The sequence below is a fragment of the Mobula hypostoma genome, chromosome 25, assembly GCF_963921235.1.
Source record: "Mobula hypostoma chromosome 25, sMobHyp1.1, whole genome shotgun sequence".
NCBI classification, from domain to species: Eukaryota; Metazoa; Chordata; class Chondrichthyes; order Myliobatiformes; family Myliobatidae; genus Mobula; species Mobula hypostoma.
Window position 1 is genome coordinate 15,564,333 of NC_086121.1, and position 16,892 is coordinate 15,581,224.

At 40.2% G+C, this 16,892-nt stretch overlaps 1 protein-coding gene across 1 annotated transcript in view; it reads left to right on the top strand.

The window, feature by feature from the left end:
• The window catches only part of rer1 (retention in endoplasmic reticulum sorting receptor 1), a 52,523-nt gene that overhangs the window by 31,074 nt on the left and 4,557 nt on the right, over positions 1-16,892 (top strand). The window contains exons 4-6 of the mRNA XM_063033438.1: positions 3,702-3,801; positions 9,568-9,646; positions 16,411-16,546. Of these exons, the coding sequence (XP_062889508.1) occupies positions 3,702-3,801; positions 9,568-9,646; positions 16,411-16,546 (315 nt within the window). The remainder of the gene's footprint in view (positions 1-3,701; positions 3,802-9,567; positions 9,647-16,410; positions 16,547-16,892) is intronic.

A 16,892-nucleotide genomic window follows, 5' to 3' on the forward strand; every position in this document is an offset into this window, starting at 1 on the left:
TCATTTCCAATGCTTCCACAATCTCCAAAGCCATCTCCTTCAGAACCCTTGGGTGCACCTCATCCAGACCGGGAGACTTATCTATTCTTAGTCCACTTAGCTTCCCAAGTACTTTCTCTCTAGTAATCTTGACTGTACCTAATTCTATTCCCTGATACCTCTGGCTATCAGGTATATTGCTAATGTCTTCCACTGTGAAGACTGATGCAAAATACTCATTCAGTTCCTCCACCATCTCTTTGTTATCCATTATAATTTCTCCAGCAGCATTTTCAATCGGTCCCGTATCTACCCTTGTCACTCTTTTACTCTTCATATATTTAAAAAAAACTCTTAGTATCCTTTTTTATGTTAATCGCCAACTTCCTTTCATAATGCATCTTTTCTTTCCTAATGACTTTCTTAGTTTCCTTCTGTAAGTTTTTAAAAGTCTTCTAGTCTTCATTTTTCCCACTAATTTTTGCTTCCTTGTACGCCGTTTCTTTTGCTTTTATTTTTGCCTTAACCTCTCTTGTTAGCCACATTTGTGCCATTTTTCCATTCATGATTTTCTTTTTTCTGGGAATATATTTTTCCTGCATTTTCCTTATTTCTTGCAGGAATTTCATCCAATTCTGCTCTGCCATCCCTCCATCTAGCTTACTTTTCCAATCGATTTGGGCCGTTCCTCTCTCATACCACTGTAATTTTCCCTGTTCCACTGAAATATCGATACACCTGATAACAGCTTCTCCTTTTCGAATTTGAAACTGAATGATCACGACTTCCAAGGGGTTCCTTTACCTCCAGCTCCCTAATTGCCTCAGGTTCGTTACACAGCACCCGATCCAAAACAGCCGGTCCCCTGGTGGGCTTCTGGACAAGCTGCTCCAAAAAGCCATTCTGTAGGCATTCTACAAACTCCTTCTCCTGAGATCCATTACCTTCCTGACTTTCCCAATCCACTTTCATATTAAAATCCCCCATAATTATCTTGACATTTTCCTTCTGACACGTTTTTTCTATTTCTAGCTGCAACTTGTAGTCCACATCTCGGCTGCTGTTTGGAAGCCTGTATATAACTGCTATTAGTGTCTTTTTACCCTTGCCATTTCTTAATTCTACCCATAAGGATTCTACCTCTTCTGATCCTATGTCCCTTCTTTCTATTGATTTGATATCGGTACTTACCATCAGGGCCACACCACCCCCTTCACCTACCTTCCTATACACTGTGTATCCTTGGATATTCAGCTCCCAATCACATCCATCATTTAGCCATGACTTGGTGATGGCCACAATGTCATATCTTTTAACCTGCAGCTGTGCAGCAAGGTTAAATAAGGTCAGTAAGTTCTTAAATGTTAAATAAAAGTTGTGAAAGTAATGGAGGTGGAAGCTAATTATGTGGCTGGCATGTATTCTGATTGCTCCTTCCCTTCCTACGTGGAGTCCCTAATAAATTGTATTTTAGACCCTTTCTGAGTGTCACATTTCACAAGCCTGCAAACAGTTACTACCAGTAGTGCCATGATGAAACTCACTTGAAGCCCATCTGTAGCAAACCGTCTGTGGATAGTGTTCAACATCAGAACTTCTGTATTTGATTTTCACCAATCCTCGTGGTCAACATGTTGCATTCTGATGGTCACCATAGGATGCAACAACAATGGACAGCCTACCTCTTGAGTTAATATCTGTATCAGGATTGGATCAGATCATGAGAAGGCTATTGACCATCTTCATCCTGTTTAGTACTTAAGCCATTGACACTTGCAGTTTAGAGGAGCAACACCTCGTATTCAGTTTGAGTAGCCTCCAAATTGACAGTATGAACATTGATTTCTCCAATTTCTGGTGGTTTCTCCTTCCTCCCCCTTCTCTCCTTTTCCATTCCCTATTCTGCTTCCCTCTTGCTCCTTCTCACCTGCCAACCATCCCTCTTTGTGTGCCCTTCCTTCCCCTTCTCCCATGGTCCAGTCTCCTCTCCTATCAGATTCCTACTTCTGCAGCCTTTTACCTTTCCCACCTATCACCTCCAAACTTCTCATTTTACCCTCCCTACCCCATTCACCTATCTTCCTCCTCATCTGGCTTCTCCTATCACTTTCCAACGTACTCCTTCCCCTCCCTCCACCTTTTTATTCTGGCTTCTTTCCACTTCCTTTCCAGTTCTTATGAAAGATCTCTCTCTGAAATGTCAATTGTTTATTCCTCTCCATGGATGCTGCCTGATCTGCTGAGTTCCTCCAAAATTTTGTGTGTGTTACTCTGGATTTTCAGCATCTGCCTTTGTCTCATGATCTTAATATCCATTTTTAATAAGTCAGTCAAAATAAATGTAAAATTAATATACCTAGCAACAATTTCAGGTTTGTTTTTCCGATTTTCTGTGTAGAATACTCTCGTAACTTCACCCCTAAAAGATGAGTTTCTGATTTTGAAGAATTGTCTCCTTTTACTAGACACCTAGAAATTTTAGTTTGTTCTCTTTACAGTGTCAAACATTGATTAATTTACCATTTGAACCTTTTAAGTTCTAGAGAATACAATTTGTGTAATCTCCCTTTAAATTAATGTCAGTGTATCCTTCCCAAGGTTTGCCTAGAAAGGAACATACAAGGTATTGGTTCACTAGGACTTTGCACCTGTAATATTGTAGGTGTGACAGAACAAGTTGGCAATGCTAATTCCCCTGCTAACCTAGTCCCTTTCCTGGTTAGTCACTCCTCCTCGTTCTGTCCCTAGTCTGGTTTCCGAAGTAGTTCACACACTTTGACTTCCCGTTGTACAATTCTTGGGAGTTCACCATTCACACACCCCAACAGTAAAACAATCACTAGCTTGGCTAATCAAAACAATCCCTTCAGCTAACATGCTCCACTGGTTTATAACTCGTAACAATAAGGATTCTAGACACAGGCGTTCCAAACAGTTTCATTTATTTTCACTCACACCATTACATCAGTTTTTATACAGCAAAACAGCCCCAAAAGACCCAAGGGACAGTTTGGGGCATCCTAAAATAATGCCTGGGTTAGTGGGAGCAGGCACACTACACCCTACGCAGGCAGTTTTAAACCTTTAGTTCGGCTTTGCTGAGAGATGTGGAGCTTGGATTTGATGGCTGGTGAATAGTTATATAGGAAGGTTAATGACAAAGTGTGTCGTGGAGAAAGCCTCTGAATATTTGTAAATTTTTGTACATGTTTGTTTTCATTTGTGTATTTGTAAATACTTCTTTTCTTCACAACTTTTGGGCAGCTTTTGCTTTTTTTCCACTTGTCACTAAATACAACCCATTACACTAACGTGCTATTGCGGGTACTATCTTTTTTTTTCCAACTGGTGACCCTCGTCGGATATGCTTACCCACACCTAGAAATAAAAACAGTGGAAGTGTTTTATTTTTAAGAAAAATTGTAGCAGCTCATTTATTGTACTCCAAAACCTGAAAACAAACTGGTAAAACATACTTTACATAATTACATCATCACATCAGGCCAGCCTCAATGTTGAATGCCAACTCAGTGTTGAATTATGTACGTTTCCAGCAATTACATTACCCTAAAATATAAAGTCTGGACTCTTGTGATTTAGATATAAACCCAGTATTCCAATGGCTATGGACAATTTCATGTACCTTTTCGTAACGTTCACTGACATTTGCACTTGCAAGCCTAAGTCTCTTGGGATGCTAATGTGATATTTTTCTTGTTCAGGGATGGTACATTGTGACATATGCATTGGGGATTTACCACCTGAACCTCTTCATTGCTTTCCTGTCTCCGAAGGTTGACCCTTCCCTAATGGAAGATTCAGGTACTGAGACATTAGTGGATTTATAAGAGTGAGGATTGAATATATCTCTATCAGTAATTTTTAGAATGGCATGCTCATGTAAAAACAAGAAAGAAAGGCAATAATATATATTACATGATAGACTTTTGGAGTCTCCAAGCTTTTAGTAAGTTGATTGCCAAGACTGTACACAGTGCTCCATGTGCACTCCAACCAGTGTCCTATTTCTTACTGGAGTGCAAAGTATTTCACTGGCTTCCTTTAAGAGTTGTTTTTTGTTCAAGTTGCATTCTTTCTTTTAAAATGTGTACAATTTGTGTTTAATTTGTTTTTCATATGAATGCTGCTCCTATGATGCTTTGTGCCAGGTGAGTTTTCATTTCATTTATTATGTGGACAATGATTAGTTTAGTTTGTCATTTGCACAAGTATGGTGAAGTACAGGTACTGTTGCAAGAAAATGTTGGTGAACTCTTTGCATTTACCTTGTTTTCTGCATTAATTAGTCATAAAATGTCTTATCTTCATCTAAGTCACAATAATAAAACACAATCTGCTTAAACTAACAATAGCTAATAGGCATTCGTTAGTCTCATGAGACCATGGATTTGCACCTTGGAAAGTTTCCAGGGCGCAGGCCTGGGCAAGGTTGTATGGAAGACCAGCAGTTGCCCATGCTGCAAGTCTCCCCTCTCCACGCCACCGATGTTGTCCAAGGGAAGGGCATTAGGACTCATACAGCTTGGCACTGGTGTCATCGCAGAGCAATGTGTGGTTAAGTGCCTTGCTCAAGGACACACACGCTGCCTCAGCCAAGGCTCGAACTAGCGACCGTCGAATCACTAGACGAACACCTTAACCACTTGGCCATGCGCCAACACCAATAATACACAAACAATTATACTTTTCCTGTCTTTATTGAACACATTTAATCATTCCAGTCCAGGCTGGACAAAGTACGTGAACCCTTGTATTTAATAACTGGTAGAACCTCCTTTAGCAGCAATAACCTCCACCAAACATTTCCTGTAGCTGCTGATGAGACTTGCACAATGGCAAGGCTGAATTTTAGACGATTCCTCCATACAAATGTTCATTCCATCAATATTTCTGGGATACCAGCCAGCCACCTTCCAGGTCATGCCACAGCATCTCAATTGGGTTAAGGGATGGATTCTGACTTGGCCATTTCAAAACACAAATTTTCTTTTTAAACCATTCTGCTTTTGATTTACTCTTGTATTTTGGATCATTGCCTTGTTGCATCATCCAACTTCTATTAAGCATCCAGTGATGGACTTCTATCCCGACATTCTCCTGTAAAATGTCTTGATACAATTTTGAATTCATTGTTCCCTCAATGATTGCAAGCTGTCCTGAGGCAGCAAAGCAGTCCAAACCGTGATGCTTCTTCCACCGTGCTTCACAGTTGGGATGAGGTTTTGGTGTTGGTCTGCAGTGCCCTTTCTCCTCCAAACAAAGCGGTGTGCATTTCTGCCAAGAAGTTCAACTTTTGTCTCATCTGTCCACGGGACATTGGCCCAGAAGCGGAGTGGAACATCCAAGTGGTCTTTTGCAAACTTCAGATGTGCAGTAATGTTTTTGTTTTGGAGAGTAGTATTTCCTCCATGGTGTCCTTCCATGAACACCATTCTTGTTCAGTGTTTTTCTTGTAGTGGACACAACTAGAGATTTCTGCAGGTCTTTTACTATTACCCTTGGGTTCTTTTTCTCCTCCTTCAGCATTGCACATTGTGCTGTTGGTGTGATCTTTGCAATACACCCACTCCTAAGGAGAGTAGCAACAGTACTTAATTTCCTCCATTTGTAGACAATTTCTCTTGCTATGATGAACACTCAGGTCTTTAGAAATGCTTTTGTGGCCTTTTCCACCCTTATGCATCTCTATAATTCTTCTAAGGTTCTCTGAAAGCTGTTTTGATCGAGTCATGGTGCACATAAACAAATCTTTCTTGAGAAGAGCAGGCTCTGACTTTGTGTCTTTTTTTTATAGGGCAGGCCATCTCTACAACCCATACCTCCAATCTTATCTCATTGATTGGAACACCTGACTCAAAATAGCTTTTGTCAAAGGCATTATCTCAGAGGTTCACATACTTGTTTGAAGCTAGTCTGTAATCGTTTAAATGGTGTACTCAGTATTGATGAGAAGAAGTACAATAGTGTGCAAATAGTTTCAGCAGATTGTGTTTGTCTATTATTGTGACTTAGATGAAAATCAGACCACATTTTATGAGTAATTAATGCAGAAAATCAGGTAATTGCAAAGGGTTCTCAAACTTTTTCTTGCAACTGTACAATGGTAAAACGTGGAGCAGCAGCATCACAGGCAAAACACAATATAACTGATACAGGACAGTAAAGGCAAACAAAAGACTGTGTCTATTACAAGGATTTAAGTGCACGAAAAGTCAGAGACTAGTCAATGATAGAGTTGTACCTTTGCTGAGGAAGGCACAGGTTTTTGCAGGTTCGTTCAAGAACCTGGTGATTGTAGGAGTAGTAAACAAAAGTAATAAACCTGAATAATTTGAAGATTGGAAGTATTTCAGAGAAAGTCCCTCATGCTGGACAATTTTTTGCATACCTTTTGTATTGTGTTCAAGTCGTATTGCTCAGGCACAATGCTAGCATATTGTATTGTTCAGTAGTGTTCTGGGTTCTTTCAACCACCAGCATTACAAATTTATCTGCAGTGTTGCTTTTGGGTGTATCAAAGCAAGGGATCAAGCTACACCTGTCACAGATACAGCAACAGGATAATAGATGTTCTTTAAAAAAATAGCAAAATTAGAGTAGAAGTTTTAAAAGTAAATGGAGAGGTGACATACCTGAGATGTCTTACCCATAGATAAGTATTAAGGAAAGGAATGTCCAAGACACGAAAATTGGTCAGTATGGTGGAGAGTTCTTTGACTTTTAAAAAGACAGATTATAATGTCTTCATAGTGCATTTCTCAGGAGAGGATTACAAAGATTGGTGAGTTTCATTAAATGAGTCAACAGAACAGGTTTAATGAACTGAAGAGATGTGGCCAGTCCATCTGCCTTAGAAAAATGGAGGAAATATCTGTTTTCAGAAATAAAAATACTAAGTTGAGGTTATTGTCAAACACGCACAAGTGCAATGGAAAAACCTACTGCAGCAGCATTCACAAGAAGTGATCACGGATTACAGCCTTGCCAAAGGCTCATCTTGTACCATTGAATTCCATTCAGCACCGGCTACAGGATAGTGATAAATGGACACTCGTGCTATCAAAAAATCTGCTCAGTCATATGCAACCTACCATTGCAAATACATGCTGTCTTTGATTAGCTCACTCTAGTGCAAATGCTCAGTCCCTGTCTCTGATGATAGATTCATCAATAACGTCAGCTGGAGACTTTATTCATTGAACAGTTGCCACTTGAAGACAACTGTCATGAGTAGGCATGCAAGTGAGAATAAAATGTTGTTTACATTGGATTTTTTTTCTTGTATCATAGAAACTACAAAACTATCAGATTATCATTGAAAGGGAAAATTTGTTGAGGATTCTAAAAAGAATATCTCCTACAGTTCGATTTGATAAACATCACTCATGATTTCACAGGGCTGGTTTCAGGGTTGCTTTTAAACCACCTGATATTCCTAAAGTAGTTTTGAAAACATTTGATCTCAAAAGATATTGTGCTTAGCATATCTAAAATAGTGGTTACAGTGATTTCAGAATATAAAACCCACAACAGAGTTTTCTCTTGTAAAAAGACACAGTAGCATAGTGGTTAGTGTAGCGGTTCAGTTCTGCTATTCTCTGTACGAGGTTTGTACCACCTTTCTGTGACCACACAGGTTTCGTCCAGGTGCTCTGGTTTCCTCCCACATTCCGAGACACATACCAATAAGTATGCCATATGGGTTTAATTAGGTGGCATGGGCTTGTTGGGCCAGAAGGGTATGTAACTAAATATTTAAAAAGAAAATAAGCCAGGATAGAACTACTGGTTATAAGGCAGCACTGCACTGTCAACTATAAATTTATGCAGAACAGGAGTGTCACAAAGATATAGTTGGTAAAAGTGTAAACACGAGAAAATCTGCAGATGCTGGAAATTCAAGCAACACGCAAAATGCTGGTGGAACTCAGCAGGCCAAGCAGCATCTATAGGGGCCCTTCTTACCCCATCCCTTATTTATTTGTATTCCCCCCCTTTTTTTTCTTCTCTCTCTGTCTCTCTCACAAACACTACTTGCCTGCTCTCCATCTTCCTCTGGGCTTCCCTCCCCCTTTCTTTCTCCCTAGGCCTCCTGTCCCATGATCCTCCCCCTTCTCCAACTCTGTATCCCTTTTGCTAATCAATTTTCCAGCTCTTGGCTTCTTCCCTCCCCCTCCTGTCTTCTCCTATGATTTTGGATCTCCCCCTCCCCGTCCCATTTTCAAATCTCTTACTATCTCTTCTTTCAGTTAGTCCTGACGAAGGGTCTTGGCCTGAAAGGTCGACTGTACTGCTTCCTATAGATACTGCCTGGCCTGCTGCGTTTCACCAGCACTTTGTGTGTGTTCATAAAAGTGTTGTTACTAGGGTCCCTTCTGTTGCTTCTGGTGGATGTAGTATTCCATGGTGCTACACTGAGAAGTACAAGGAAGAATTGTATATCCTAGTGTCCTGACCAGTAATTATTTATCAGCAAAAACACAATGAGCATATTTGGCCAGCCATTGTAATCCTTGCCACTTACCTGGTCAGGATGACTTACTTCAGCTATCTATCTCAGTATTAGCAGCAAATGTACTTCATGTGATCTTTAGAATATCACAGCCTTTGACAGAGGATAATGTCAAGGAGGAGTTTTGTCTTTTACAAAGTCTTTCGAATAGTTTTAAAATGTCGCTGGAGTTCTTTATTTAAATTATTTTTTTTAAATGCCTTACTATTTTTATCCTCTGCACCAAGCTCTGATATGCAGTCAAATGTATGTGGAATGCAATTGTCTGCAAGGTCCAGATTGTCAAGGCACACTTGACTATCTGAGGGACCCCAAAGTGTCTGGATTCTTGTGATGTGCCAAAATCTAAACGTGAAAGTCTGCAGATGCTGGAAACCCAAAGCAACACACACAAAATGTTGGAGGAAATCCAACCTACCTGGCTTCACCTATCACCTTCAAGTTATTCTCCTTCCCCTCCCCCTACCTTTCTATTCTAGCTCTTCTACCTTCCTTTTCAGTCCTGAAGAAGGGTCTCAACCCAAAACGTTGACTGTTTATTCATTTCCATAGATGCTGCCTGACCTGATGAGTTGCCCCAGCATTTTGTGTGTGGTGTGCCAAAATCTATCAGTCAGAGTGGCCTGACTTTGCAGATCACCTGCATAAATTTGCGACTTTCTTTCCTAAAACTAGTGGAACATGGGTTGTTTCCTTAAGACCTGTTGTCCACATGCAGCATGACTCGGCCCAATGAAGGCTGATGTTCTGGTCGTTGTCATTACGCTTTTTACTGGACCTTGCTGTGTGCATTTTGATGTTGAGATTCCTGAATGCATTACCATTCAAAAATACCTAGTTGCTGTAAATCAGAGGTTCCCAACCATTTTTATGCCATGGACCCCTACCATTATTGAAGGGGTCAGTGGACCCCAGGTTGGGAACCCATGCTGTTAAGGGTTTTGTGATGCAATGAAGTCATGGAAGGCTTTATGTTCACATTGGTTTATTTTATTTTGAAGTTCTAGCTTCACAGCTGCTAGTAAATATTCCTTTACTTTCTCTTCCCTCTCCAGATGATGGACCTGCACTACCGACAAAGCAGAATGAGGAGTTTAGACCTTTTATAAGAAGGCTACCAGAATTCAAATTCTGGTAAGTGATTTGTAGGCAAAAATAATCGTTCCTCTACAGTTACATCAGTACCAAACCTAAGTAATTGCTTTTCTCTGCTTCATGCTATCTGTAATCTGGATTATCTCTTCCCGTGATCTAGTACAGCGGTCCCCAACCACCAGGCCGCAGAGCATGTGCTACCGGGCCACAAGGAGACGATATGAATCAGCTGCACCTTTCCCCATTCCCTGTCACGCACTGTTGAACTTGAACATATTGTTGCCAACTGTCCCGTATTTGCCGGGACATACCATATATTGGGCTAAATTGGTTTGTCCGCTACTCCCCCGCTAAAGTAGAGCGTTCCTATGAAACCTATCGTGCCGAAATGGCGTGAAGCAAAGAAGCAATTACCATTAATTGATATGGGAAAAATTTTTGAGTGTTCCCAGATCCATATAAAAAATAACCTAACAAATCATACCAAATAACACATAAAACTGAAAATAAATAACACTAACATATAATAAAAGCAGGAATGATATGATAAATACACGGCCTATATAAAGTAGAAATCGTGTATGTACAGTATAGTCAGGAAGATTAAGCGAAAACCGATTTGTGGGGAATAAAAATCGGCACGTACACGTATGCGCACATCACATGCGCACGTCACGCATGCGCACACAGGTGCCCGCGCAAGGCTTCATGGTCATGGTAGTCTTTCCTGGGGTTAAGTGCCCCGGGATTTGACTGCTACTTTTGTCCCTGATTTGGGAGTGAGAAAGTTGGCAACCCTAACTGTAAAAGACATGTTGAGGTGAGTTTAACCCTACTTGAACACCCCCCCCCCACCCCCCACCCCCCACCCCCCGGTCGGTCCGCAAGAATATTGTCAATATTAAACTGGTCAGTGGTGCAAAAAAGGTTGTAGACCCCTGATCTAGTAGGAGAATAGAGGAACAAAATAATTGAGGACTTCTAGAGCTGAAGTGGATCTGGTAGTCAAGTTAGTCTAGGTTAGATACTTTGCATTGTGAGTTAAGGTTATTAATGTATTAAACTGCTTCTGAGTTGATATTGGCAAGGAAGGAAGAAGTGCTGGGACATTTCCATACTTCAGGAAAAGCATTGTGATAACTTTGGACAGCGAAAAAATAGTACCTTGCAGATTAAAATAATTACCAGCAGTAGGGCAGGTCAGTGGATACACTTTGCAACTTGGAACAGGGCATTGGTCCAAAATATCACTTGTTGGTAAGATATGAGATGGCAACAAGGAGGTGTACAGGAGTGAGATAGATTGGTTGGTTGAATGGTGTTGCAACAACAACTTCGTACTGAACTCTAGAAAGACCAAGGAATTGATTGTGAACTTCAGGAAGGGGAAGTTGGGTGAACATATACCAGTCCTCTTCAGGTCGGCAGTGGAAAGAGTGAGTTCCTGGATATCTATCTCTCCATGTGCTTATTTAATTTTTCCTGCGTGCGGCATCCAAGCTATTTGCCTTGAGCACTACAGATTACACATTGGAATAAGGACGAAAGGTTCAGAGGAACCAAGGGACAGTGGCGAATTGGATCCCAGACTGATTTGGTGGACGTAATAGGTAATGGTTGCTGTGTGCTTTGGAGACAAGGCAGTTGGGTTCCGTGGGCCGAGTACATCATATCCCAATTGTTGTAATGTCTATTAATGATTTAGATCTAAATATTGGGGATATTATAAAGAAATGTGTAAATAATGTGAAAATTGGCTCTGGGATTGATAAGGAAGAAGGCTTTAAATTGCTAGAAGGTGTGGGTGGTGTGGGTGGTCTGGTTTGTTAATTGGTTAGAAATGTGGCAAATAGAATTCATTGCAGTGAAGTGTGAAATAATGGACAATAAATGGAAGGATGTTGAATGATGCAGAGAGAAGAATGAGTTTAAGCTGTGTGTGTGCACAGACCCTTAAAAGTGTCAGTGCAGTTTTGTAATAAGCTCCAGAAGGCAAAATGATACTATCCTCTACTAATCATCTCATAGAGCACAAGGGCAGGGACGTTATACCAGAACTATATGCAACTCCTTTTGGGCTACAGCTTACCACATTATTGAAAAGATATGACCTGTGATGACGTTGCCAGGAATGTAGGGATGGAAAAGATAAGGACAGTAAGTAGAAGTACACGAGGGAAATCTTTCACATACACGCTCTCTTCCAGGTCAGATATCTTGATGTGGAAAAATATTGTCATTCCTTTATCATCTGAGCATTGGACCTCATTTACCCATCACCTCTGTGGGTGGTACTTTCACAAGAAGGTCTGCAATTGTTCAAGATCAGCTTCTTTAGTAGTTAATAGGAATCAGCAATAATATGCTGATCTTGGTTAAGCTTGCATCCTGTAAAATAAAAATGTAGGAAAAGTAAATAAATTGCCATGGAGAATTTTATTACCCAGGGTATGATTTGGATCATTAAATTTATGCACGAGAGATCTTCACCCCAAACATTCTTTTCCAGTTTATGAAGGAACAACTGCCTGATATAATTTTGCCTTCTAATAGAGGTATTTAGCCCAACAGGTCATGGCTCTTCATATAATTACTCATCCAAGTACTGTTTAAATGTAATTGTTTCTGTCACTATAACCCTTTCAAGAGTTCCAGATCCCTGTAGTTGTTTGGGTCCTTTTCTCTCTTCTAATCCTTTCACCAGTTACGTTAAATTTGTGCTATTTGTTCTACTGACTCTAAGGGATATGGGTTCTTCCTGTTCACTCTTTCTAAGCTCCTCATAAAGCTATACTGTTCAATACCTCCCCTCCAAGTAAATACCTCCCCTTCAAGTAAATATCTTCCTTCCTTTGTTCCAAAAAAGTATCCTAGCCTACTTGATCTTTCCTCATAACTGAAGGTCACGAGTTTGTAAGGTGCTATCAAAGTAACCTTTGGAAAGTAATTGCAGTGCATTTTGTGAATGGTTCTTCAGGCATCATGCACCAGTTATGGAGGGAAGGAATATTTTAATTACTGATAAAGCAAGCAGCTTTGCTCTGTTATCAACTTTCTTGGTTCATATTGAAGCTGCATGTATTTGGGCAAGTGGAAAGTATTCTATCACTGTCCTGATTCAAGGTCTGTGGTTGCTAAATAAACTTGGGGAATTCAGCATTTCAGTCAGTTAGTGTGAAATACCTGACTCTTAACATGCTCTTGGCCTTATCTGCATTTTACATGGTTGGCCGGAAGTGAGCTGCAGAATGTTGCTCGTGGTGGGTTTGACACATTGAGAGGAAATGTTTAATTTTCTAAGGAGGTACAATGGAATTTAAATGTTGAACATTCAGTGAATAACCACTCGTTTAAGCTTGTGAAATGAAGGTCATTAAGAAAGTAGTTGGGGCAAGGACACTGCTTGGAAAATTATTGTGATAAATCCTGGGCAGAAATGGCTATCCTCTATCAACTGTGTCCACCATTGTGTGAGTGATGATAACCAATGGAGGCTATCCTGTTGATTCCACTGACTTTAGCTTTACCAAGGTTTGGTCAAATTCTGCTCTCATATCAAGGGAGATTGCTCTTACTGTTTTGTATGTTTGAACTATGAGTTTGAGATCTGAATGAGTGGCCTAAACGAAACAAAGTAAGAATTAATGAGAAGATTATTGGTTAGTATGATGGATGATACAGTGCCTATAAGAAGTATTCACCCCTCTTGGAAGTTTTCATGTTTTATTGCTTTACAATGTTGAATCACAGTAGATTTATCTTGTTTATTTTTATACCGATCAACAGAAAAATACTCTTTCATGCCAGTGTGAAAATAGGTCCCTACAAAGTGATCTAAATTAATTACAAATATAAAACACAAAGTAATTGATTGCATTAGTATTCACCGCTTTTAATACGACACACCAAATCATCACTGGTGCAGCCAATTGGTTTTAGAAGTCATGTGATTAGTTAAGTGGAGATCACCATGTGTAGTCAAGGTGTATCTATTGATTATAGTAAAAATACACCTGTATCTGGAAGGTCCAACTGTTGGTGAGTCAGTATCCTGGCAAAAACTACACCATGAAGACAAAAGAACACTCCAAGCTAATCCATGAAAAGGTTATTGAAAGGTACAAGTCAGGAGATGGATGCAAGGAAATTTCCAAGTCACTGAATACCCCTTGGAGTACAGTTAAGTCAATTATCAAGAAATGTAAAGAATATGGCACCGCTGTAAATCTGCCTAGAGCAGGGCAGTCTCAAAAACTGAGTGACTATGCAAGAAGGGGTCTAGTGACGGAGGCCACCAAGAAACCTATGACAATTCTGGAGGAATTACAAGCTTCAGTGGCTGAGATGGGACTGTACACACAGCAACTGTTGCCCAGGTGCTTTACCAGTCGCAGCTTTATGGGAGAGTGGTAAAGAGAGAGCCACTGTTGAAAAAAACTCGCATGAAATCTCTGCTAGGGTTTTCCAGAAGGCATGTGGGAGACTCTGAAGTCAGCTGGAAGAAGGTTCTATGGTCTGATGAAACCAAAATTGAGGTTTTTTGGTCATCAGACTAAATAACACTCCACATCATCAAAAACACACTATCCCTACTGTGGAGCATGGTGGTGGCTGCATCATGCTGTAGGGATGCTTCACTGCAGCAGACCCTGAAAGGTTTGTGAAGGTAAAGGGTAAAATGAATGCAGCAAAATACAGAGGAATCCTGATGCAGTCCGCAAGAGAAAATTTGGGAGAAGATTTGTTTCCCAGCAAGACAATGACCCCAAGCATAAAGCCAAAGCTACACAGGAATGGCCTAAAACCAACAAAGTCAATGTCCTGGAGTGGCCAAGTCAGAGTCTAGACCTTAATCCAACTGAGAATTTGTGGTTGGACTTGAAAAGGGCTGTTCACTCACAATCCTCATGCAATCTGACAGAGCTTGAGCGGTTTCGTAAAGAATAATTTGCAGTGTCCAGATGTACAAAGCTGATAGAAACCTATCCACACAGACTTAAAGCTGTAATTTCTGCCAACAGTGCATCTAAATACAGACTTGAAGGGCATGAATACTTATGCACAATTATTTTGTGCTTTATATTTGTAATTAATTTAGGTCACTCTGTAGAGATATGTTTTCACTTTGACGCAAAGAAGTCTTTTTTTCTGTTGATCAGTGTCAAAAAAGGCCAAATTAAATCCACTGTGATTCAATGTTGTAAAACAATAAAACATGAAAACTTAAAAGCGGGGGGAATACTTTTTATGGGCATTGCAGCATTAATAATGACGCCAACCATCGAGTAACTATTGATTGTGAGTAGACTATCGGGTAGTAATTTGATGAGATTGGGTTCTTGCATTTGTTTTTGTGAGCTGCTCATGCCTGAGCAGTTTACTGCATTATCAGCTTATTCTCTATCAGATAAAATAATGGTGGAGACTTAAGGAGGCCAAGATGGATTATCCACACAACAGTTTTGGCTGAAATTGAATGTTTAAGCCTTGTATTTTGTACTATTTTGCCATCGATACCCACTACCATTCACAACTGTATGTGACAGAACTTCATTTGATCAATTGAATAGGTCATCTTGTTCTGTCTGTTGTTTGCTGTTTTAGGCAGTCCTATGATATAATTTTGCATGCTATTTTTGCATGAAACTGCTGCAATAGCAGTTATGGAATTTAAACTGTTTAATAAATTTGGAATTTAAAAACCAGTTTCAGCAGTACTGGTCACAAAACTAAGTGTTATAAAAACACATCTGGTCCACGTATTCCTTTTGGAGGTTGACCTACCTAGTCAGGTTGATATGTGACTGTAAACCCATTTTAACTGCCTTGTAGAAACCATTCAGTCAAAGGATAAAACTGGACAGACCACCCACCATTTGGCTGATACCTGATGCAGCACAGTTGCTGTCAGCCCAGTTAATGTTGTAACATCCTCCTCACAGACATCTGTGTAATGACAAATTTAGGAGTGCTCTCTAACAAGTTGAACGCCAGCCTGACATGGGTGAGTGTGACTTGTATTCCTTGATCATAATCATTGGTATGTCCTGCCCCACTGATAAGACAGACCCACTTACAAGAGGTACAATAGTAAACAGGTCAGGAGGTGTAGTTCAGAAAGCTTTCAACTCCAAAACCCCGAGGTCTCATGGCATCAGGTCATTTTCCCTCAGCTAATGAGTAGTACATCTCCACTTCCTATAAAACTTGGATGAAGCACTTATAAGAACAGAAGTAGTTTGATTGGGGATTCCAGTTTCCATACTCCGGTGGCTTGGTAGCATTATTGTTGATTGAGCTGTCCAGTTTCTGAAGGATACAGCTGTACGATTAGGTCTGCACAGATTCTAAATGAGTCAGCATAAATCAAGTGGATGTCATTCTTGTCTACCTTTGGCAAATGAACCAAAGATGTGTCTTGTGGAGACAAAGTCTTATCTTCATACCTGGGAGAAACCTCCATACACTGTGGTACTGCCATTGTGCTAAATGGAACAGATCTGGCAGCTCTAACTGGGCATCTGTGTGGCACTGTGCACCATCAGCTGCAACAGAAGCATATTCCATCATAAACTGAATATCTGAAACTTAAAGTGCCAATGTTGTGAAGCTACAACACAGGGGTACGTATGTGTTAAACAGAATGCGATAGGCGGAACAAAGCAGTATCACTGTCAACAAATCAAAGCTCTGCAATCCTGTCAACCTCTGTCAGCTTCCTCCTGAAAACCTACGTCACTTGAGCTAGGCTGCAGCCATTTAGATTCATCTGATAAATCCTGGTATTTTGTTTTTGTTTTCAGGCACTCTGCTACAAAAGGAATTATAGTAGCCATGGTTTGCACATTCTTTGATGCCTTCAATGTGCCCGTTTTCTGGCCAATTCTGGTCATGTACTTCATTATGCTCTTCTGTATTACCATGAAGAGGCAAATTAAGGTAAATCATTTATTTCTAATTCATCATTATAAACACATTGCATACCTCCAGAACCAAGCTTGCAACAAAGTCTCTGCTGTTTACTCAGTCCTGTGGGTCTAAGGGTGAGATCTTTATTTTGTGGAGATTCTCAGTGGCTTTGACTGCATACCTTCACATTTATAGTGTGGGGTTAGTTCTGGGAACAAACTTGCTGCTTAGTAGTGTAGCCTGCAGGGATATGTGTCATATATCTGCATCAGGGGCAATTAAAAATTTCATGTACAGGAGTCCTAAACTACAGCTGTAAGACAATAAACAAATTCTAGCAGAACAATTTGTCAAGGTAGCACTGGACTTATTAGAA